Below are 26,131 nucleotides of genomic sequence, written 5' to 3'. Positions count from 1 at the left end.
TTGACTCAACAACAATGTGTTTCCAAGTCAGAACGGTGAATGACTTGGAGGGAAGCTTGAAGATGGTGGTGTTCTCATGTGTCTGTTGCCCTTGTCCTTCTAGATGGATGTGGTTTTGGGCCTGGAAGGTGCTTTCTGGGATCTTAGGTGATCTCCAGCAGCAGGAAAGCTGTCTTTCTGTTCTCAACAGTCAAAACCTATTTTAAACCTGGATAAAGCCAGCTTATCTTTCCTTCAGCAATTGTTATAAACTGTGACATTTAACCGATAAATTAGAGACCTTTTACAACTGAACAGTCACTTTTTGCTTTTTGCGTACCGATGAAAGCAAACAAAGAACGCCAACTGAGAGGTAATGTTCTGGAAAATGATCATCTCATCAACCAGTGAATAGGAACTCTGCTACTTTTCCCCCCATCTGATCGTGCATGTGTGTGTGCAGTGTGGCAAATGATGAGATGGATAGCCTTAGACTAAAGGAGAATATAGGCAGGCTGATCAGATGAGCTGAACAGTGGCAAACAGAGTTCAAACCAGGATACATATGAGGTGATGCACTTTGGCAGGGCAAACAAGGCAAGGGAATAGACAATGAACAGCAGGACACTGGGAAGCATCGAGGATCAAAAGAACCTTGGTGTGCCAAAATATCAGGACATGTGGATTAAGGCGGCATAAGATTTAACAGCAGGCAGATTATGCTGGAACTCTATGAATTGTTAGTTAGGCTTCATTGTGGATTCCTAAACTGCGCACAATACTCATTGTCATAAGGATGTGATAGCAGCTGCAGAGGAGATTAACCAAGATGCTGCAGGCTGGACAACTTGTTATGAAGGGAGAATGGACGTAATGGAGTTGTTTTTCCATACAGCAGAGAAGATTGAGTGTGGACGGGATTGAGATATATAAAATTGAGGGGAAGATAGGAAGAAACTTCCCCACCCCCCCCCCCCCCCCCTTGGTAGAGGGAATCGGTGACCAAGGTGTATTGGTTTTAGTAAGGGGCTCAAGGTTTAGAGGAGATGGGAGGAAAAACATGTACAGCCACAGGGTGGCAGCAATGTGGAACTCAATACCGGTAAGGGCAATAGAGGCAGAAACCCTCATAATAATTAAGTAGTATAGGGGTGCACTGGTGATGTCAAGGCATACAAGACTTGAACTAAATTCTAGAAAATGGGATTAGAATTGTTAGGTGCTTGTTTTTGACCAATATAAATGTAATGGGCCAAAGGGCATTTTTTTCTGTGCTGCAGATCTCTATGACTTTATGACCCTGACTGCATGTTTAAAGGAGATTAGAATTTTAAATTGCAGTGTTATAGTCAATGATTTATAATTGTTCACACCTAGCTAGGTTCTAATTACATATAACTTGTTTAGGTTTGAAACCTCAATCAGAAACCTAGGTCTGAGAGCCAGGAAAACTAGGGGCAAAACCAAAATTGCCGGAGATCTCAGCAGGTCTGGCAGTATCTGTGAAGGCAAAACAGAGTCTGTTTTATCCTTCACAGATGCTGTGAGACCTCTTGAGCCTCTCCAGCCATTTTGTTTTTGTTCCTGATTTACAGCATCTACAGTTCTTTCGGTTTTTATTTAGGGGAAAACTAGGGAACTGCATGCACTTATTTTAAAATGTTTAACTTTTATGACAACTTGGAAAGAGCAGGTCCTTGGTTTTGAGCCCTACCCCAGTGAGTTGTGACATGATGTAAAATACTTAATGATCATTGATTTGATAATATGAACCTTACATTCCGCTACATCATTTGAACATAGATATTAGAGATAACATGACATGGGTGTCTCCTCACTGAGCGCACATGACCTGAAATGGTTATCCAGTGAATTTAACCCACAGTCAGACAATGTCCATTCTGTGATGCATCAATGTGTTGTTAAGTCTTGGAACAATGTAAACTTTCGAGCATTAATCCATTTCAAGAATGTAATCTTCGTTATACATGGAATAAGCATGTTGTTATTTTTGTCTAAGGAATGCTTGTGGATGTAACAGTTCCCTCCTCTGCTAATATGTTTGGCACGCCTCACTTATGTTTTTGAATACTTCGATTCATTGATGCTCAATACATGGATTCATGTGTTAGCTGCCTTTTATGTTACACACCCTTGTGCCTTTACTGTAACAAGGACATGATATTTTGGAATAATTCTTTTGGTACTAAATTTAATTTCTCTTGAAAAATTACCTACTGTGACATACAAAGGTCATCACTGAAGTCCAAAATGAACAACTTTTCTCAACTCTTCTTGAATACTGCCAGGCCATCCCTCGACAATCATCTTTTGCAACTCTTGTAGTGTCTCATCCATGGCCATTGTTGTTTGCAAATGAACATATTAGCTCTTCCCAAAGTGTACCAGCTCAACCTTCAGAATGTCTTCAGCTTTTTAGTCTAGAACATCATTGCGTAAACGAAGGGAAATATCTTGGTTTTTGTGTGCACTGGGTAATCTGCTCAGCATGTTGGATGTAACCAACCTTATATCTAGCTATACCTTACTTCAAAGTCATATCTTTGGAGATTACTGATTTATTTGACTGCACCACTTTTGGTCTGTTCCACAACAATAGATGTTGTTTGAATCTCAAATTGAAACTTAACTGCATGAGAAGAGGCTGCTGACAGATTCGCAAATGTACTCTGATCACAAGATGAGTTACCACAGACAATGCAGCATGGAACAGTTAACTGCTGAGCTATTATTTACATTTAACAGACAACTTGCACCAATGCTCCCGCTAAGCTGCGTGTATAGTCACCCGCTCATGGGCACACAGATAGTCCAATGTTCCACGCACAGTGACATGGCATCAGGAACATAAAAGACAAATAGCACGTGTCAATTGTGGCTTTGCCTTCAGGTCCTAAATGTTGCTGCCACACAGGCCTCAGAGGCCAATACAGCCACGAAGAAAATTAAGGTACTTTTATCATTTTAAACAATAAATCAAGGGACCTAGAGATAACTTTCAACATCACATACACAAATAGAAACCAGAGTGTTACAGGCATCAATTAGGTTCACAAGGTCAATTCCCAGAATGGCGGGACTATCATATGTTGAAAGATTGGAGCAACTGGGCTTGTATACACTTGAGTTTAGGAGGATGAGAGGGAATCTGATTGTGGCGTATAAGATTATTAAGGGATTGGACATGCTGGAGGCAGGAAGCATATTTCCGCTGATGGGTGAGTTCAGAACCAGAGGACACAGTTTAAAAACAAGGCGTAGGCCATTTAGAACAGAGTTGAGGAAAAACTTCTTCACTCAGAGAGTGGTGGATATATGGAATGCTCTGCCCCAGAAGGCAGTAGAGGCCAACTCTCTGGATACTTTCAAGAAAGAGATAGATAGATCTCTTAAAGATAGTGGAATCAAGGGTTATGGGGATAAGGCAGGAACAGGATACTGACTGTGGATGATCAGCCATGATCATAATGAATGTTGGTGCTGGCTCGAAGGGCCAAATGGCCTACTCCAGCACCTATTGTCTATTGTCTATAATATATGATTGATTCAGAGAGAAACTAATTCCATGGTTTGGTTAAAAGTTGAATACAAGAGCAAGACAGAACAGTTAAAAACAAAGGCAAAAAGCAAATAAAAAAGGGTGGGTGGGGGAAAAGATTGATGCCCAAAACCAGTTATTGAAATAAATACTGCATTACGCTCTACTTCCAGAACTAAAAGCAAAGATCTGCAAATCAAAATGGATGGCTAACAATTAATTATGGGCTGGAGTCATCCAGAGACACTTTTACTGAATTACAATTGAGTAAATAATATATGCAATTCCATTTTGTAGGTCAAGCAACAGATATTCCAGTTAAGAGAAGTCTGAATACACGGCTTGCTATTCGCAAGGAGTGCTCCACAGAATTAATAGATCCAGTTGCAGACTTACTTGCTGGGCCGGTGTGTTTGATTGCAAACAGTTTGTCACCCTGCTAGATAATATCGTCAGGCCACCTCCGATGAAGTGTTGGTGTTCGGTCTCGCTTGTTATTTAAATGCCTCAGTTTGCTGAGGTGGTTGGCATCACTTCCAGTTAAACCGGAAGTGATGCCAACCACCTCAGCAAACCGAGGCATATAAATAACAAGCGAGACTGAACACCAACATGTCACCGGAGGTGCACTGACCATAAGACATAGGAGTGGAAGTAAGGCTATTCGGCCCATCAAGTCCACTCCGCCATTTAAATCATGGCTGATGGGCATTTCAACTCCACTTCCCTGCACTCTCCCCGTAGCCCTTGATTCCTTTTGAGATCAAGAATTTATCAATCTCTGCCTTGAGGGCATCCAACATCCCGGCCTCCACTGCACTCTGTGGCAATGAATTCCACACGCCCACCAATCTCTGGCTGAAGAAATGTCGTCTCATTTCAGTTTTAAAATTTACCCCGTCTAATTTTAAGGCTGTTCCCACGAGTCCTAGTCTCCCTGCCTAACGGAAACAACTTCCTAGAGTCCACCCCTTCTAAACCATACATTATCTTGGAAGTTTCTATCAGATCTCCTCTCAACATTCTAAACTCTAATGAGTACAATCCCAGGATCCTTAGCCATTCATCATATGCTAAACCTACCATTCCAGGATCATCCGTGAAAATCTCCGCTGGGCATGCTCCAGGGCTAGTATGTACTTCCTGAGGTGTGGGGCCCAAAATTGGACACAGTATTCTAAATGTGGCCTAACTAGAGCCTTATAAAGCCTCAGAAGCACATCGCTGTTTTTATATTCCAACCCTCTTGAGATAAACGACAACATTACATTCGCTTTCTTAATTACGGACTTTAACTGCAAGTTAACCTTTAGAGAATCCTAGACCAACACTCCCAGATCCCTTTGCACCTCTGATTTGTGAATTTTCTCACCGTTCAGAAAATAGTCCATGCCTGTATTCTTTTTTCCAAAGTGCAAAACCTCACATTTACTCACATTGAATTTCATCAGCCATTTCCTGGACCACTCTCCTAAACTGTCTAAATCTTTCTGCAGCTTCCCCACCTCCTCAGTACTACCTGCCTGTCCACCTATCTTTGTATCATCGGCAAACTTCACCAGAATGCCACCAGTCCCTTCATCCAGATCATTACTGTATAAGGTGAACAGCTATGGCCCCAACACTGAACCCTGCGGGACACCACTCATCACCAGTTGCCATTCCGAGAAAGAGCCTTTTATCCCAACTCTCTGCCTTCTGTCAGACAGCCAATCCTCAATCCAAGCCAGTAGCTCACCTCAAACACCATGGGCCCTCACCTTGCTCAGCAGCCTCCCGTGAGGCACTGTATCAAAGGTCTTTTGGAAGTCTAGATAGATAACATCTACTGGGTTTCCCTGGTCTAACCTACTTGTTACCTCTTCAAAGAATTCTAACAGGTTTGTCAGGCACGACCTCCCCTTACTAAATCCATGCTGACTTGTTTTAATCTGACCCTGCACTTCCAGGAATTTAGAAATCTCATCCTTGACAATGGATTCTACAATTTTACCAACTACCAAGGTTAGGCTAATCGGCCTATAATTTTCCATCTTTTGTCTTGATCCTTTCTTAAACATGGGAGTTACAACAGCAATTTTCCAGTCATCTGGGAGTTTTCCTGACTCCAGTGACTTTTGAAAGATCATGACCAAAGCCTCCGCTATTTCCTCAGCCACCTCCCTCAGAACTCTAGGATGTAGCCCATCGGGGCCAGGAGATTTATCAATTTTTAGACCCTTTAGCTTTTCTAGCACTTTCTCTTTTATAATGCCTACCATACTCAACTCTGCCACCGACTCTCCTTAATTGTTTGCATACTACTCACGTCTTCCACTGTGAAAACTGACGCGAAGTACTTATCAAGTTCTTCAGCTATTTCCTTATCTCCCATCACTAGCCTTCCAGCATCAATTTGGAGCGGCCCAATATCTACTTTTGCCTATCGTTTGTTTCTTATGTATTGAAAGAAGCTTTTACTATCATTTCTAATATTACTAGCTAGCCTACCTTCATATTTGATCTTCTCCTTCCTTATTATTCTCTTTGTTATCCTTTGCTGTTTTTGTAGGCTTCCCAATCTTCTGATTTCCCAGTGCTCTTGGCCACTTTATAGGCTGTCTCTTTTTCTTTGATATAGTTCTTGACTTCCTGACGATGTTATCTAGCACGGTGCCAAACAGTCTGTAATCAAACACACCAGCTCAGCGAGCAAGGCTACAACCTCATCCACAATCCATGCTAAAAATCTTCAAAAACTTTAATAGATCCAGTCTTTTCATGGTTGATCAGAAATATCCATAAAAAATCTTGAAATTTCTGGAAGACCAACTCAAGATGAGAAGTAATTCAGGAATTAAAGACCCCAACCCGAGTCATACAGACAGTAACCCCAAAAATTGACAGAAAGTTTCAGTTGTTCAGTATCACCTCTCATGCAGCGGAGATTGTTATTCACTTTGGAGATTTAGTATTCTTGTGATTCTGACTTGATTACTGCAAGATCAAAGCTTCAACAGCATGTTTCATTCTTCAACAATGCCATTTGACTTAAATACATTGTGACAATGCTAGTTGCAGTGTCCTAAATGACTTTCTCATAGCGAACTCAAGAAGCTTAGCATGTGGATCGAATGTGAACATCAATAAGGTAAAAACAATGGGAGTTATAAGACATGCTTTAGAAGAAACTACAGTGAAGTTTGAAGTAGATAGTGCCACAGTGGAACGTGTAGAATATTTAGGGCAGACGTTAGAGAAAATAAAGGGATTGTCAATGTGATGCCAAGTCAGAGGAGAAAGGGGTGGAGAAAAGTAAATCTGTGAAGCTGAAGGAAATCTTAACAACAAGAAAATTCAACCTTGCAACTAGGACCAAAAAAAATCTCCTAGGATGTCACATAATAGCCTCGATTCACCAATGGCCAGTTGGTTTTTTCTGCAAAGATGGGAGCTACACGTCAGAAACCTTCAGAATTCCATGGCAGACTCCAAGGGATTTGCCCAGAAATTGAAGATTCTGGTGGGCAACTGACCTGCTTCTGAAACCACCGTACAGTATCCCTCTTAAATCAGAGACTTTAGAGGGTCCCCCTGAGTTAGTAAGTACCTAGAAAAGATTTAAAAGGTTGAAAATTAAGCCTAATTTCTTGCTAAGTGTTAAACTGACCCCCCCACGCATGTTTACCCTGTAACTAAACTCCATGAGCTACTTTAAAATCCCTGGAACCTGAACTGACCAGTAAACCTCCCCCCACAACCCTCACACTAGGCCAAAGGCTTCCAAGACTCAACCTACCTTCATCCAGAACCAGAAACACCCCTTCCATTGTTGTCTGACCAAACACCACACCTACACTACCCCGGGCCTTGCAGCACCATCTGACCCATCCACTGCTGGATCCACTACTCCCCTCTCGAGGCCAGAGGTGATTTCCCTACCCTAAACACTCCAACTTCCTGAAACACCATTCACCTTGCGTCTTGGAATACTAGCCATGTGGCACCCTAATCACACACTGATCTTGTCTACTTACCCTTTCGTAGGAGCTGTCAAAGTGGTTGAGCTGAAAATGGGGGAATGGTTTGCCTTCCCGACTACGATGCTTAATGACAGATCTGTTAAATTTCAGGTATTCCTCACATTTCTGAAAGACGTGTGGTTGTAATTTCCTGCCAGAAATGCAGGGCTCTGTCTTAACAGGAAAACTAGTAGGAGCTAAGTGACAATCTGTTGGTGATTTTTATTTCTTGGTTATTTAGCCCAATATCCACTTTCCTGTATGCCTCATGAACCTGGATAATCAGGAAAGATCTGTCTTTAAAGGTCTTTAAAGTGTGTATGCTAAGTCAAATGTTTTAAAAATCCAAATACAGACCAGAACGCAAATGAAAAAGGTGCTTAAAATTACAGAGAAAAAAAATGCTAAAAATGTCACATTAGAACATGAAATCAGCAGAAGTTAGAGGCAAAGCAGAGTGTAGCAGTGAAGGGGACCAACCAAAATACAGTTACAGTTAAACAGCAGATAGAGAACTGCCTCTGTCCCAACTACAACCATGGCAGGACTGTTCTGCTCCTGCCCCTCCCGCAGTTGAGGCCCTTGTGGGTAGTTAATGCCAATATTAGGACCTTATCCTGGAACTACTAGTATTCACCCAGAGGTGGGCAGGACAATCACCATGCCAAAAGCTCCAAATGTAAGCCATGGGTTTGCTAGTGAGCTTCCAGGGGGTGTTCCACATTCAAAGACAAAGCATGATCAAGCTTTCTGCTGACAGCCCCCACCCCTGCCACTGCTGTTGAAACTCCTACTCCCCCTAAATCCACAGCTCCACCTGAGGATGCTCTTCTGTCATCATTAATCTCAAGACAGGTCCTTCCAAGAACCTGGGCCTTGGGTGGGTTTATTATCAGCATCAACTAGCACCTTCCCAGTGGCTGCCGACAACAGAGATGTCAACTTCTGACTGGCTGCATGCTCTCAGTGGAAAGGCTTTTGATCTTTGGGTTCTTTATCCTGGGTAGGCCTTCTGCTGCTGAGCTCAGTGACAGATTACCAAAGAGAGGTAATGGAGGGCTCTTAGAAACTTTCCTGTTTGCTCTCAAAGATCTGCATTACATTCTGCCCATTCTGTGGTGCGTTATGCTCCTAATGGTTTTACATTATAAATAAAATCCATTTACTTAGAAATATTTGCAGATACTTTGCAAAACTTAATCATTTCAGGTAGTCAGAGAAAATAACAGTAGCTGCTTGTTCAACATTTCCTTGCATAGATAAATGGAATGGTCCCTATATAGTCAAAGTGTAAAATCCACCAAAGTGGTTTCAATCACTTCCACAAGCTGGGACAAGGAATGGGAAGGAAAATCTAATTCCGACACTGCATATACCACATTGTCCATTACAGATTATAAACTTATAAATCAGACTGATAATCTCTCTCACATGGGCTTACAATTAGATTAGAAAGATCAATTAAACAAATACTTTAAAAATATATTTCATGTGTAGAAAATAAAACATACAAATTGTACACAAAAAGCTAAGACATGAATTTTTTTCAAAATTTGACCATTCCTTACAGAAGTCATAATTAATTATATTTTTCTTTTAATAAAGCATTAATTATAGCTGTAGCATTTTAATCATGCAGATGAAAATTTGCAAGAAATAATCAATGATAGACAAAGAAAGGATTTATTAAATTTTCACGAGAAACTCCTGAACCAAAAGATTAAGCATTAATTGCAGAAAGTGTTGAGATAAAGTGGTAAAATCTCAAAATACTACTGCAGCAGTCATTGCTGTTTGAAAGAAGACTCCTTAAATTCATGCTGATAGATTCACTATCCCAGACGAATCACAATGCATTTACGATGTCAAGTACGACAGTCAGGATAAATTAAAATTGTTTAAGGCATTTGATTATTTCCTGGGAAACATTCTATGACTCATTATTTTAACTATGAGAGAGTGTGGCATTTTAAATGCACTACAAAAATACAACCACCTACTACTCTACTATTGATTAGCATTTCTCTACAAGATTGACAGGAATTGTCATTAGGAGCCAGTCTTTGAAATTACAAGTGTGAGGTGATGCACTTTGGTAGAAGTAACCGGAAGGCAAAGTACTGGGCTAATGGTAAGATTCTTGGTAGTGCAGATGAGCGGAGAGATCTCTGTATCCATGTACACAGATCCTTGGAAGTCGCCACCCAGGTTGACAAGGCTGTTAAGAAGGCATACAGTGTTTTAGCTTTTATTAATAGAGGGATCGAGTTCTGGAACCAAGAGGATATGCTGCAGCTGTACAAAACTCTGATGCGGCCGCAGTTGGAGTATTGCGTACAGTTCTGGTCACCGCATTATAAGAAGGATGTGGAAGCTTTGGAAAGGGTGCAGAGGAGATTTACTAGGATGTTGCCTGGTATGGTGGGAAGGTCTTACGAGGAAAGGCTGAGGGACTTGAGGCTGTTTTCATTAGAGAGAAGAAGGTTGAGAGGTGACTTAATTGAGACATATAAAATAATCAGAGGGTTAGATAGGGTGGATACGGAGAGCCTTTTTCCTAGGATGGTGACGGCGAGCGCGAGGGGGCATAGCTTTAAATTGAGGGGTGAAAGATATAGGACAGATGTTAGAGGTAGTTTCTTTACTCAGAGTAGTAAGGGAATGGAACGCTTTGCCTGCAACGGTAGTAGATTCGCCAACTTTACGTACATTTAAGTCGTCATTGGATAAACACATGGACGTACATGGAATAGTGTAGGTTAGATGGGCTTGAGATCGGCATGACAGGTTGGCACAACATCGAGGGCCGAAGGGCCTGTACTGTGCTGTAATGTTCTATGTTCTATGTTCTATGTTCTATGAAATTTAGAGATCCACTTGCTGTTAATTTATAGTTAATCAAGGCTTAGGGTTCTTTCTGAATCACAAAACACTACGTTCCACCTTATTACAGGAAGATGGTCATCACTGTTGGAGTTCAGTCATCTCAGCTCCAGGACATCTCTGTAGGAGTTCCTCAGGGTAGTGTTCTAAGCAGAACTTCAGCTGTTTCTATGACCTTCTCTCCATTGTAAAGGCCATAAGAAGGGACATTCACTGACGATTGCACAACGTTCAGCACCATTCATGACTCCTCAAAAACCGATGCAGTCCATGTTCAAATGCAACATCTGGATAATATCCAGGCTTGGGGTGACAAGTAACATTCATGTGACACAAAATGTCAGGCTATGACCATCACCAGTAAGACACAATCTAACCACCACCCCTTAACATTCAATGGCGTTACCATCACTGAATCCTTCACTATCAACATCCTGGGGTGATCACTGGCCAGAAACTCAGCTGGACTCACCATATAAACGCAGTGGCCACAAGAGCAAGTTGGAGGCCAGGAATACTGTGGCAAATAACTCACCTCCTGACTCTCCAAAGCCTGTCCACCATCTACAAAGGCGTAAGTCAGGTGTATGTTGGAATACTCCCCACTTATCTAGATGAGTGCAGCCCCAACAACACTCAAGAAGCTTGACACCATCCAGGACAAAAGTCAGTATGCTTGACTGGCACTACAGCCACAAGCTTCCACTCCTTCCTCTACCAATGCTCAGGAGCTGCAATATGTAATAGCTACAAGATGCATGCAGAAATTCACCAAAGAACCTCAGGCAGCACATTCCAAACCAATGGCCACTTTCACTTAGAAGCACAAGGGCAGCAGGTATTTGGGAAACACACCATCTTCAAGTTCTCTTTCACGCCACACATCATCCTGACTTAGAAATATAATCATGGATCCTACATTGCTGCAGTCAAAATCCTGGAATTCCCTCTCTAATAGCATTGCGAGTCAATCTCAGCACGCAGACTGCAGCGGTTCAAGGAGGCAGATCACCACCACCTTCTGAAGGGACAAGCAACAAATGCTGGCCAGCCAGTGACACTAACATCCCACAAATAAACTTTTAAAAAAGATTATAGCCAATACTTTAAGGCCAAATACTAAATATTAGTTCATAAAAACATCACCTTAAATTCCACAGCAAAACTAGCCGATATACACCAGAGATCGGCCAGGCTATCACTACAACAACTAACTGTTACTATTTTTTTAGATTATAGGCTTATGGTGGATTCCAGGTAACTCAAGGCAGAGGACAGGGAAAAAAAATGTAGCTGTAAGAGTTGCTCCTTTTTTGAGGTATTTTCAGTGTTGGAGCCAATTTCCTCACATTCAAGGAGCAGTAATTACTGTTTTACAAGCTGTTGCATTGCTTTGGAGCTTTGGGAAAACAAGATCAAACAACGGCACTTTAAAAAGGATGAAGAGAGACAAACACAGTGACCACATTGAGAAGTGAATCAAACAAAGAAGAAGTAAACCTGCATGGCTGCCTGACACAACAGTAACCTGCACAGCTAACTGCCTTTGCAGTTAGATTTCAAGTATCTCTGGACAACGGAGTTTAAGAAAATGTAAGAAACAGCAAAATTCACAGCTGAACTTGGATAACGGCTGTGAGGTTGTGTTGTGGCTGTACAGGATATTGATTAGACCACTTCTGGTATACTGCATGTAATTCTGGTCTCCCTGCTACAGGAAGGATGTTGCAAAACTTGAAAGGGCTCAGAAAAGATTTACACAGATGTAGCCAGGGTTGGAGGGTTTGAGCTATAGGGAGAGGCTGAATAGGCTGGGGCTATTTTGCCTGGAGCATCCGAGGCTGAGGGGTGACTTTATAGAGGGTTATAAAATCACGGAAGGCATGGATGGGGTGAATAGAGAAGGTCTTTACCCCACAGTGGGAGATTCCAATATTAGAGGGCATAGGTTTAAGGTGAGAGGAGGAAGATTTAAAAAGGGACCTAAGGGGCAACTTTTCCCATGCAGAGGATGGTGCATGTATGGAATAAGTTGCTACAGGAAGTGGAGGCTGATACAATTACAACATTTAAAAGGCATCCGGATGGGAATATGAATAGGAAGTGGGATAGGATGAATACGATACAGAAATACAATCAGCATGGATGAGTTGGACCGAAGGGCCTGTTTCCATGCTGTACAGCTCTGACTATGTCAAATACGAGAAAAAAAAACAGGCAGTGCCCATAATTACTTTTGTTGAATAACTAAAAGTAGGGTAAGTGTCCTTACTTCTAAGCCAGAAGACCCAGGTTCAAGTCCCTGAGGTATGTTATAACATCTGAGCAGGTTGCTTATTAGATATACATTTTTTTTAAAAAGTAGTTAGCAGGTATCGTGGAAAAGAAAAGGAAACTGGATTCTGAAAAAGTAACAAGGCAGGTTGTTCCATCAACACACTATATTTTCAGATTTGGCTTATCATATGCTGCTAATAATTAAAAGCTAGTGAAGCAAATTATCTCTTTCCGCAGCTAAATATTATAATATCTGATCAAACTAAACATGCTAATTTTGCACCATTAATCAAACCAAGATCTCGACATTATTCAACAAATATTACTGAAATCTCTACAAGCTGCATATTAAGGTTATATTTATACATATCCTTTTGGATATGCAACATAGGACAACACTGTTAGAACTTCTAGATCTGCCCAGGTTAATTGTTATCATCTCGTAGAGTCTGGCCAGAGCCCAAAATAAAATGAGGCAACAGGTAATAATTACATTAATTAAGGGATGATTGAGGGTGAACCGGATGTTATAGACATTTTTAATCAACATATTCAGAAATTTCATGATATACTGCAGCCCTGCAAGAGGCTTTGTCAACGCATAGCGAGTCTCCCCAAAGTGCTGGTACATTGACTGTGCACGTTGCATTGAGAGCACCATTTCATAACTCACAACTGACTTCATGGACAGTGAAAGGATTCCATTCTGTCAATGTAAGTGACAACCTATAGGTTTGTGCTAATTATCCAGGAAGCTGCCTACATCCTCAAGAACACTCATGCTCCTATTCCACTCCAAGCACGAGGCTGGTTATTCAGACACAAGGCCCCCTGCAACCATGGCTGAAGATCCTCTTGGTTAACTATCTCTTTGAGACCTGTCGATACAATGCAACCCATCCTTCAACTAGGATAAACAGAAGCTGATGGTAGGTCTGCTGAACATGAGGCTACCATGCTTGGATTGGTTTGGGGAGGTCATGCAGTGCCAGTGAAAGAGGTGATCGCTCATTGACCACAAGTTGCTGCTCAAAAAGCAACATCTCTGGGAATAAACAGATGCTAAATGCAGCTTTTGTTCATTTGATTTTTTGCCACTTTGACTATTTATTTTTATTCACTCGTGGGATAGGGGTGCCACTGGCTGTCCAGCATTTATTGCGCATCCTCAATTACCCTTGAGAAGGTGCTGGTGAGCTGCATTCTTGAACTACTGCAGTCCACATACTATGGGTTGACACACAATGTCATCAGGGAGAAAATTCCAGGATTCTGGCCCAGCATTAGTAAGAAATGACAATGTATTTCCAAGTCATGATGATGTGTGACTTGTCGGAGAACTTGCAGGTGGTGGTGTCCCAGGTGTCTGCTGTCCTGCTCTTTCCACTTGGAAGTGTTTGTGGGTTTGGAAGATGCCAAAGAATTTTGGTAAATTTATGCAGTCCAACCAACAGTACATAACGCAGCTCAGTGTTAGAGGTTGAGGAAGTAGATGCTTGTGGATGTGGTGCCAATCAAGCAGGCAACTGTGTTGGATGGTGCCTAGCTTCTTGAGTGTTGTTAGTGCTGTACTCATGTAGGCACTTAGGGAATATTCTATTACAGTCCTGACATGCGCCTTGTAGATGGTGTACAGACTTTGGGGAGTCAGGTGGTGAGTTACTGCAGTATTCCTAGCCTTTGACTAGCTTTTGTAGTCACTGTTTTGTAGCAATTCTAGCTGAGTTTCTGGTCAATGGTAACCCCAAGGATATTCAGAGTGGGAGATTCAGTGATGGTGTTATGGTGATGATGCCATTGAACGGCAAGGGGTAATGGTTATATTGTCTCTTATTGGAGATGGTCATTGCCTGGCATTTGTGTGACATGAATATTCCTTGACATCTGTCAGACCAAGCTTGATAATTGTTGAGGTTTTGTTGCTTTTGAACATGGATTGCTTCAGATTCCGAGGAGTTGCTAACAATGCTGAACATTGCCAACAATTAAACAAACATCACTTATGATAGAGGGAAGGTCATTGAAGAAGCAGGGACACCTGCACAGATATCCTGAAGCGGAGATGACTGACCTCCAACGACCATGATCACCTTCCCATGTACCAGGTATGACTCCAACCAGTGGAGAGTTCACTCCCACTACCCAGTTTTCATTAACTGCAGTTTGCCAGGGCTCCTTGATGCCACACTTGGTCATATGCAGCCTTGATGTCAAGGGCTTTCACTCTCACCTCACTTTTGGAATGCAACTGTTTTTTCCATGTTTGAACCAAGCTCTAATGAAGTCAAGAATAGAGTGGCTCTGGCAGAACAAAATTGGGTGTCACCGAGCAGGTTATTACGACACAGGTGCTTCTTGATAGCACTGTTGATGAAACCTTCCATCAATTTACTAACAATTGAGAGTAGACTGATGGAGCATTGATTCGTCTGGTTGGATTTGCCCTTTTATTTTTATGTACTGGGCAAATTTCCACAATGCTGGGTAAATGCTCGTGTTGTAACTGTACTGGAACATCTTGGCTAGGGAAGCTGCAAGTTCTGGAGCACAAGTCTTCAATACTAGTGTTAGAATGTTGTCAAAGCCAATAGCCTTTTTACTACCAGTGCCTTCAACCATTTCTTGATATCATGGAGAGGGAGTCAAAGTGGCTGAAGACTGGTATCTGTAATGCTGGAGAACCCAGAAGCAGGCCAGGAGGGATCATCCACTTCTAGCTGAAGGATTGTTGTGAATGCTTCAGCTTTATCTTTTGCACTGATGTGTTCAGCTCTTCCATCATGGAGGATGAGGATATTTGTGGAGCGTCCTCCTCCAATGAGTTGTTTAAATGTCCTTCACCATTCACGATTGGATGTGGCAGGACTGCAGAGCTTAGATCACATCTGTTAGAATGGGATTGCTTAGTTCTATCAGTTGCTGCTTATATTGTTTGGTAGCCTCACCAGGTTAGCACTTCAGTTTAGGTGTCAAAGCCAGGAATCCCAGGAACTCTCAGCAGTGGCGAGTAATTCTGCATCTAGCAACAGTCAAAAATACGACATATGGAGTGCTATTGAGGCATGGTGCTTTAAGTAATAATATGAATTTTGAAAAAAAAATTGATGAGAAATCTTATGGGCGCTCACAGACACAAATACTCCACAAATCTTACTAAAATTGGACACAGAATATCTGGTAACATTTAACCCCTCCGGTAACAACATATTGCATGATCCAGTCTCACGTTTGACATGATGTATTTTCTGCATAAAGGCAATGGGAATGATTTACACTTGACAATTAGCAATTCTTTTTCTCACCATCTATCCCGTACTGAATATATGCCACCATCAATTGTTCCACTATGCACATTAAGAATCTTGTATAATCTGTACGTATTACATATGTGCTGTCATCTAAAATTTAAATATCTAAGGGGAATAATTTTGCTGTATTGTGTTTTTACAGCAGAACGGTGTTTTATTTTTTAAAAAGTAGACCCTAGCCAATGCTTAGACAGAAAAAAAAGCAAAGTTTGTGTGACATGCTCTTGTTTTAATACTATAAATCAAGAATATAGTGACAAATCAGCAAAATGTATTGCACACATTATTTGATCCTGTCACTGTTATATACAGCATTCAGGGAACTCCTGCAGTCAGAACATAACCTTTGAATAGAAATGGCTAATCTTCTGTTGCATTTTAACTGCTTTCTTAGCATTTGTGACAGCTCCAGTTTTAATTATCTCATTTTCCATCACCTACTACCTAACTAGGTTACAATTTGCATTATCCAAGTTGAAGTTTTCCCCCGAAACTACTGTAAGTGTAAAATATGAACTTATTAGTCTTCTCATCCATCAAATGTTGTCTTAAATACATGCCTGAATAAGTGGTGTAGTGTCCCAGTATTTTAGCATACCATGACAGGTAAAAATAGGTACAGTTTCAAGCACATAGGTCTACAACTGTACAGTTGACACATTCCAATTCACACAAACTGTCAGAAAACTCAACAGGCTTCATTACAAAAGATAGGATTGAAACAAAATATCATCACAAATTTCATTTCAAAAGGTTGCCATAAAATCTATTATTCATGAGGCATATTTTGCAACACAAGTTGTGGCAACAAGGTGTAAGTCAAACATCAGCCATCCTTTAACCTGCAGTAACACAAAGCCTGAAGTTACTAAATATCTCTATTCATCGACACAACAAACTGCTACAGTCCACACTCATCATTTCAGCACTGAAATCAATCTAACGTGTTACATTTGTCCAACAGGTGGGAACTAAAAATATTTATTAAAATAAGGACTTATACCTCCAGGAGTGACTGAGTTTTCAAAAGGCAAATTAAATGAAAATTATTGATATACAATCTATCCAATCCTCCATTTCTAAAAAAAAAACAAGTGTGGTATTTCATTCCCTCGATAGAAAATTAGTGTTGGATACTTTCTAACTGTGTTTTTTAGACCGGTTCTTTTAGCTGTGTAGCAACATCTATTTTTCTCCAACCTTAACTGCACGGTTTGAATCGCAGTTAAACTAAATTTCTATTTCCTGTTTTTAACGCTGCTCGGCTCAGTGAGAATTATTCAATTGGTTTCTTCCCAATGACATGTTGTCACAGATTACCTGCAGAGGGTGCTACCCTCTAAAGCCAATAATTTTTTTTATAGCCAGGAAGATGGTGAAAAACAGTGTTTCTTCATCATTCACCACATAACCCAGGCCATTTTAGCACTTAGATTTGAAATGAAAAATACATAGCCAGAATTCAAACTGATAAATTATGAAACAGCCCCTTTATCATGCCGCCACCACTTGAAGTCACTCATACATCAATTTTCCCTACATATATTATTTAAATGGAGAGGGATGACTGCACAGGAAGGTAAATAAGAGTACAAACTGTATGTGGCCACTATTCCAAATGGATTGACATACAAAAGTCAGGAACTTTACAACTGTTCACAATATTGATAGACAGCACCTAGAATACTACATAGTTTTGGTATTCTTATTTAAAGAAGGATTGCATTGGAAACAGTTCAAATAAAGTTCACCAGCCTGATCTCTAGGATGAAATGGTTACCTCAAAGGAAAAGTTGTGCATGTCATGTCTGTACTCATATGGAGTTTAGAAGAACAAGAGGTAATCCTACTGAATCACAAGAATCTGAGGCTGCTTTATGGTTGATGCTGAGACAATGTTTCCTGTCATGAGGGAAACCAGGGGATACAATTCTTTTTTAAAATGGGGCTTGTCAGGATCTCTGAATTAAGAAGGAACTTTCTTCACCCAGAGAGTAGTTCAGAGAGCAGTAGAAGGTGGGTTACAAAGTATCCAAGTCCATGTTAGATTTTTGGTTACAAGGGTTTATGGTTATGGGAAACAGGGAGAAAAGTAGAGTTAATGCCACAATCCAATCAAGACATTACAAGCTTGATAGCCTATTCCTGCTCCCACTTTTAATCTTATGGAGGCAAAAAGCTATTATTCCTTTTTCATTTGCAAAGGGTGCTTTTATTTATGAAAATCTGTAGCCATAAAACCTTGAAAATAGTTTGAAAAGTGCTAGAAAAATCAGAAATACGAAAACAATTAAATATCTTTTGTAACTATACAGCTTTAAATATTTCAGTGCCAATACAATTCTCAATTTATTTTCCTCATTTCAGAAATGATATGCATGAAAGATATGCGCCATTTCACTTACACTTTGCAAGAACCTTGTATTCCAATTAATACTTTCACTCCACTTCCTGTTTCTCATTACTGCATCATATTATTATGCATTTATAAACTCAGTGCATCTGTTGATTTTAACGTTTTTACCGCAAGTCATTTGCAGTAACACATGATGGATGCTAGACATAGGGTTGGAGGAGAAGTATTTTCAACTGCAGTTGCAGTTTGTTCCAAAGATACCCTGAGTGAATGGCTAAGAGGTGCAGAGAACAGAAAAGAGCAGTTTAGGAGGATGAATAGATGACAGTCATTGAGTGGAGATACTCATGCAAACATGAGAGTTGTAGACAATTAGCAAGGATGATGCTACTGTGCAGTGGCAGAGTTAGCGTGAGTGAGCAAGCACGTGTTAGGAAGGAGAGACAAGAGGCTGGTACTTGCTTTCTGGGAGCATGGAAGATCATTAGTGATTTTCCAGCATTGCTGGGCATTTCTTTTTATACTTGAAAAAAGATGGATCCCACTATCCAGGTCAAGCCTAACAAGGTCTCGTGCATGGCTCATTTACAAATTCACAGCAAAGACAATAGACCTCCTCTCCTCCACTTTGTTCACCAGCATCTCCAGGTCAGCTTCACTGAATCAGGCTATCAGAAGGGTCCCTTTCTGAGAGACATCCTTTCCAAAACGTAGCACAAGGGGCAAACTCCCCACCTGCAAGGTTTATGGTATGCAACTTGGTTTCAATGTGGGATGAGTGATATGAATGGCACAAGGAAGCAGCATTGGTGGACATTTCCACATCTGCAGTCACATGATTGTACAAAAAGGACACCATAAGACCCATGGACACGATTAAGAAAGTGAGCAGAAGACTGCTAAAGCAAAAGTTGCCGTGGGCCATAGCAGGAAACAATTCCTAAAATTTACATATAATAAAACACAGCCCAAAAAAAAGGGATAACTCAGTTCTATGACTCTGTATCAATGTCAGCTTTTCCTCCATGGTGCCACTTTCTAATTTAGAATGGCTGTGGCATTAAGTCTTACTCCAGAGGCTAATATTGTGGCATTGCTGAGTGAATTCTGTATTGTAAGAGGTACCTTTCCCTTTCAATGGGATGTTAGAACTGGTTTTTTGGGTAGTTGTTAAAGACTGCATGAGACTATTCAAAGAGCAGGAGACCGTGTCCTATCTTCTAGCCAACTTCTGTCACTCTTCTATTATCACTGGAAATGATTTTTCTGGTCATTATCACATTGTTGATTATGGGATCTTGCTGTGCACAAATTCGTTGCCATTTTTCCCTGCAATTCAAAAAGGATCGAATTGACTGATAAGCACTTCTGCAAAAAAAAAACTGGATGCTTTACATAAATGGAAGTTGTGGTTGGTTGGCTCACTGAGCTGATTCCTTGTTCCACAGACGTTTCTATTTCATAAATGGAAGCTCTTTTAATGAATGACACAGTAAAAGCAACAATTAAATTTGGAATCAAATTCTTTTGTTGTTTTTATTCTGGGACTATTTTAAACAGCTTTAAAATAGCATTTTAAAAAATGCCAAAATGTGTTAAATGTTTGTTCACAAATATTGAGGGTTATCTCTCAATCTTTCTTTCTCAGTATCAATTCATAATAACTGTGATCACAGTTATCCAGGATTAGTATCTCAGAAACACAAATGCACGTTCTATCTTTTGTGAAAGGATCCTTTGCAACACATCCCATATGACACGATTTAAGTACTAAGAGTTCTAGTTATGTGGACTAAACTTGTTTCATTTCAGTTATTGTTAGAGTTTTGCAAAGAAAAGTGGTGTACATGTGAAATTTTCTAAATGTGCCCACTTATTAATTAAACACTTAGCATTGCAATAAAAGGCTTTATCATGCCACATTTGTATTGGTTGTGGTTAATCTAGCCAAAATATTGAGGTGATGTAACTTTGGTTACAAGTTGATCAAATGTGATGATGAATTTAAAAATTATGCAACAATTTTGAAAAAAAAAACAACAGTACAGCATCCTGGTACATTACCAAAGCAGACTGACCACACAACCATTCTTTCTATAGGATACTGATACCAAAACATTAACTGAGCCTGTAAATGATCTGACACTTTTAGCTGAGATTCTGTGTAAAATTGATAGCTCCTCTCAGCCATTAGGAAGAAACTCAACTGTCACATTGAAACATCAAGTGCATATTCAGACACTGGTTTATAATGAGAGTGCACCTTCTGCAAATGTATACATTAGATCGGGCTACTTCAAATAATGATCAATACACTAACATGAAAGAAATAAAGTCTTCTACTTGTAACCACTGACATCCATTAATGCTTTAACTAGACATGAAGGCGCATTTCTTAACAAAGTTAAGTAATATGACTTATGAGAGAAATACGTACACGCTCTGGCAACCAGATCCATCAGGGCACAAATACCAAATATCATATCAAATCAAATCTTTGAAACTTCTAATTATAAACAAACAGGACATTGTTATAAAAACAAGAAATAGAAGCTAGAATTGACAAAAAACTGCCCTGCAAGCCTGCTCCACTGTTCAATAAGATCTTGGCTGAACTTTAGTATCCACTTTTGTCTCATCCTATTCTTATTCATTAATTCCCCAAATTTCTGCATATCATAAGATATGTTGATCTCTTATTTCATAAAAACGTTCTGCTTTTTCTTATTTCACATTTCCCTGATTATACTCTGTCTTCCATTTATTTCCCAGTCATTTAACTAGCCTACATCCCTTCACATTCTTTCTGCATACTCCTCAGGGATTATTTTCCCTCCTTACATTTATCATAAATTTAGATAAGGGTCTAATGGGTCCTCCATTAAATCACTAATATAGCAAAGTAACAAAAACTAATTGATGAGGTACCTCACCAGTTGTTCATTGCTGACCCAAAAATAGCCAAATTTATTCCTACTCTCATACAGAATCATAGAATCACCGAACCCCCACAAAGTGGAGGCAAGCCATTCAGCCCAAGTCCACACTGACCATCCAAAGAGCATCCCAATCAGACCCACCTTATCCCCGCACCCCTGTGTTTCTCACGCATAATCCATCTAACCTACACATCCCGGGACACTATCGACAATTTAGCATGGCCAATCCGCCAAACCTGCCGATCTTTGGACTGTGGCAGGAAACTGAAGCACCCAGAGGAAACCCATGCAGTCACAGAGAATGTGTAAATCCACACAGACAGTTGCCGGAGGATGGAATTGAACCCGGTCACTGATGCTGTGAGGCAGCAATGCTGACCACCGAGCCACCACTATACCCACACTGAAAACTCAGACTGACCTGCTAATTATGAATAAATTGACTGGATTAGCTGAACTTTCAGAAAAGCTAGGCAAAATAAAGTGCTGGACTGCCTTTCATCAGCATGACAAACTACAGCTAATGATGCTGTCATGGGTTATATATTTTTATAGAAATACAAATTGCATGTACTTACTCTACCAGATTTAGAAGTAACTTTGTTTTTACTTCCTTTTGGTCTTCCTCGTGGTCGTTTTGGAGTTGGAGCACCAGTTGGTTCCTTTTAGAAAGAAGGCAAAGAGGTTTTAAAATAAGTTAATGGCACACTTCTTATTTCCTCACATTTCTGCCTACACCCACCAGACTTACACCCCAAAAACTCACATCAGGTAACTTTCAAAACATGAAAGCTCAACTGTTTAGGCAGAGTATGTTTCAGAGATTTGCAGGAGGATTGAGACTTCCTTGCTTATCCATTTAGTTACAGCAAGGTTTTCATTTCAAATCGTGTCCAATCATCCTAATTCTCTCAAGTCATGCTTCAGCACTGGCATCACTAGTGTCTTAAGTGTTGTCATTTTGGGTTAAAGGACTATGGCTAATCTATGACAATGATGCTTGATTCTAACATTTTTTAACTCTACAGTTTTGCATCTAAAATCAGTCTTTTTCCTCTTATTTTCAGCCTCATTATGCTAGAAGTCCAACGTATAGTTAAAAGTTTTTCAAATTAACATAAGGTGTTAAACATTTGACAAAGTTTTAAGTCAATTCTATTTGAAAGAAAGAGAGATGTTTTCTCATCTACATCCCATTTGCACTAAAACCTAAAAAAAAAATTGACTACAGAACTATCCTGAGAACCTACTCACCCCTCTAATAAACTTGTTGATCCTCTGCTTTTCTCTATTTCTCGAGTTATATGATTATTTACTAGAAACAAGTTGTTTATGTGAATCAGATCGAAGAGAAAGCTAATTCTTAAAAGTTTTGCAACTCCAATAAGATTTCAAGTTTTGACATTCTCCCAAAAGCACATTGATAGTCACAATATCATAGTATTAAAGGACTAATTTTCTAATAAACTTCCCCACTGAAAAAATGCATAGAATTTATTGCTGCAGCCAGCGTGTTCACTACAGTGAAAATAAGTTCACTCAAACAGCCAAAATGAAAGAACTGATACTCCAGAAAATTAACCCTCCTAAGTCAGTCTAAAATGTAATCATCTCTATAAAAAGATACAGCATCTTTTTATACCTGTAAGACAGTTTTAAGCATTAATTAAATAAAGCTTATAGGCACAATCAATTATTTGCAAAGATTTGCACTATAGCAGATAAACAATTAAACTTGAGAAGTCAATATTCATATTGATCACCTTCTCAGAACAATGTTCAGCATAGAATGCACAAAATTTGACAGCCTGGGACTTCATTATGCAGCAATAATAACTGTTCAATTGCCGCTTACCCCTGTTTTGAAACAGTCACCACACAATACATGCAAAGGTGATTGAGATATTTGCACATCTATTAATATAATGTCATCCCCCTGAAAATATTAAAATTAAAAACTCTCATTCCTATTAAACAGGACTGAGGGAAAACAAGTTAATTCAGAAAATATCAAGGTAGTAAGAACCAGGAACAGGAGAAAGTCATTCAGACAATCAAGTCTGCTCTGCCATTCGATCACAGTTGATATATTTCTCAGCCCGTTTCTCCTGCATGTCCCTTGTATCCCTTGATCCCTAATTACTCAATAAGTTATCCCTATCTTAAATACACTCAATGACTTGTTCTCTACAGCCTTCTGTGTTAACAGATTCACCACCCTCTGGCTGCAGAAATTCATCCTCTCTTAGTTCTAAATGGTCATACCTTCACTCTTGTCTCTCCACTAATGGAAACATCTTCCATACATCCATTCTATCCAGGTCTCTCAGCATTCTGTAAATTTCATTGTGAACCCTTCCAAACTCCACTGAGCACTCAACAGCTCCTCATATGAGGAGCCCTTTATCCCCAGGATCATTTTTGTTAAACTCTTCTGACTCCCTCCAATGCCAGCAAATCCTTCCTTGGAGACATGGGCCAAAGTTGCTCATAATATTCTAAATGCAGTCTAACCAGAGCTTTGTACAGTCTCAGCCATACATTCTCTAGCCCACTCGAAATCAACATTAATATTGCATTTGCCTTCCAAACTGCTAACTGAACCTGCCTGTTAACCTCAAGGTAATCCTGAACTAGGGGTCTCAAGTCTCTTTGTGCTTCAGATTTCCAAAGCCTTTCCTCATTTAGAAAATAGTCTATGCCTCTTCTTCCTACCACATTGTATGCTTGTTACAAAACCAATGATCACACAGAGCACCAAATGAGACCTGTTTGGGCTGCAGCCATTAACAACACACCAACGTCACCGGAGTGGTAAGCGTCGCCTCTCATTGGAGCGGACTTCTAGCTGATTGTCAGCCTGATCGACCAATCGGTATCCGGCGACCTCCAGCCACTGTCCAATCGTGGCAGGGGAGAGGCCCGAACTACCGGTTCACTATGGTTTAAAGGTCTCATGTTGCGCTGGTGCTGAAAGCAACATTGTAACAAAGGCAGACATCGAATGTAGCGGATTCGACTACAGAGTATTCGAAACAACCCAAGATAGCACGATCTGACATCCACTCTTCCCCCACTAAAAATAAAAAACCTCGAAAGCCGTGCTAATAAAAGGAGAAATTTTAGACCAGCTGCTTTACAACCAGATGGTGCTCCACAAAACGGAGCGATTGTAAAATTGATCAATTATTCAAAAAGAAATGACGATCTCATGCATTTTACATGCAACACCAAAATAAACTGCGGTTTACAACAACAGGCGTAACGTACGAAGAGATGTTAGCAATCGGACGACTAGAGGTACACATGCGATGTGAACAAAAACTTGCATTAAAATCCAAAATCGTGGATCGGTAAGAGAAAAATGCAGTTTTGAAACGCAAGATGATACCTGTTAACTTTAAAAGGAGTATATTTTTGTGTTTTACGCGTGTGCATACCAGTCTGACCAAGTGGGTGAAAGTACGTAAAGTACATGCTTCGGCGAAAACGTGTTGAAAATATGTAAATTATACATGTCATACTTGGGGTTGCTTCCTGGGTCTGCCGCGTCCTCTCTTTGGCGTGACATCCTTATCCTGTTTTACAACTAAAGGCTGGCTGGGCTTTGCACCTGTGTCACTCATTTTTTTTTCCTGCAAAATAAAGCGTAACTCAATTAAAAATAACAGACCGATGAAGATTGAACTTCCCATAGTTAAATCACCATGCAATCGATGTACTACAAGCTTACAATATTATACTTAAATGGAAAGCACTCACAAGAATTAAACGCAGTGGAATAGAAATCCCTTTTTGCTGCTTGACCAAATTGAAACTAAAAGCTGATGCAAATACAGAGTCCACATATACAAACACACTAGGCCTGTTCCTGTACTCGATACCTACCCTGAATGATGATCACACTGGCTCTAATAACGGCGGCTGGAAGGAAACGGAGAATGAGAAAACACACACACACACACTTGGCTCAGATCCAAAGGCGGGCAATACTATAAACACTAATGGTATATTTTATAAAAATAATACTCTTTTACAAATCCTAAACAATATCAAAGCAGCTGCCACAGCCTGGACCGAGTTACATAGCAGCAAAGCAAGTTCTGATTGGATCCCATCCAGCAGGTTATTATACAGAATCCTCCTAAGAGATGATCTACCCACTCAAATATGCACGCTTACTATTAATATTTTCAACAGGGATCTTTCTTAGGCAAATTGTCACTATTTAAAATATGTTGCAATGCTTCTGTTACGCATGTCGATGTTCATAGGTTTATATTTTGCGGTATCACATGCTCTGGGACTGGACATAGGTTGTCACCTCCCACCAGCGGGCGAGCCTTTGATCAGAGCAGCCCCAGCAGTCATATCATTGCCATTCCTTTTTGCTGCCTACTTTCCCCAAAACTGGGCAAGTAATATAAAGTTAGCCTGAAATATAAGGAACAGTTTGCCCTCTTCTCGGAGGAATATGCTAGAACTGCATCTAAAATTTGCAGAATGTCATTTACTCGTCGTCCTATTCATTTCAAAGCGCTCTACCCCTCGGGCCCTTTTATTTTCGCCGTAGTGGACCTTTGGAGGAACAGAAGCAAATTTTTATACATTTAAAAATAGTTTAACTTTATTTAATATGTGAGATGGGAATCAACATTTGAGTTTGATAACCATTCTACATCGTTTTTTTTTCATTTGTTTACTTTCCCTTTATATTTTAATTGTTCTTCACACATTTTATTTGTCACGTAATGCAGGCACCACTGTCTGGGCCAGTATTTATTGCAAAGGTGGTGCCCCCCCTTTCTTCTTGAACCACTTGTGGTCCA

The 26,131-nt window shown here is 40.2% G+C and overlaps 1 protein-coding gene across 1 annotated transcript in view; it reads right to left on the bottom strand.

Annotated features, from left to right (window-relative positions):
* LOC125462926 (high mobility group protein HMG-I/HMG-Y) overlaps positions 1-25,124 on the bottom strand; it is a 97,878-nt gene extending 72,754 nt beyond the window's left edge. The window contains exons 1-3 of the mRNA XM_059653414.1: positions 25,065-25,124; positions 24,827-24,937; positions 21,881-21,964 (exon numbers count right to left, since the gene is read on the bottom strand). Of these exons, the coding sequence (XP_059509397.1) occupies positions 21,881-21,964; positions 24,827-24,928 (186 nt within the window). The 5' untranslated portion in view covers positions 24,929-24,937; positions 25,065-25,124. The remainder of the gene's footprint in view (positions 1-21,880; positions 21,965-24,826; positions 24,938-25,064) is intronic.
* Between the last annotated feature and the right edge of the window lie 1,007 nt (positions 25,125-26,131).

Source organism: Stegostoma tigrinum, chromosome 21, assembly GCF_030684315.1.
Source record: "Stegostoma tigrinum isolate sSteTig4 chromosome 21, sSteTig4.hap1, whole genome shotgun sequence".
Classification (NCBI taxonomy): domain Eukaryota; kingdom Metazoa; phylum Chordata; class Chondrichthyes; order Orectolobiformes; family Stegostomatidae; genus Stegostoma; species Stegostoma tigrinum.
The sequence above is the reverse complement of the archived record's forward strand: the minus strand, read 5'-3'. Positions and strand labels throughout refer to the sequence as shown.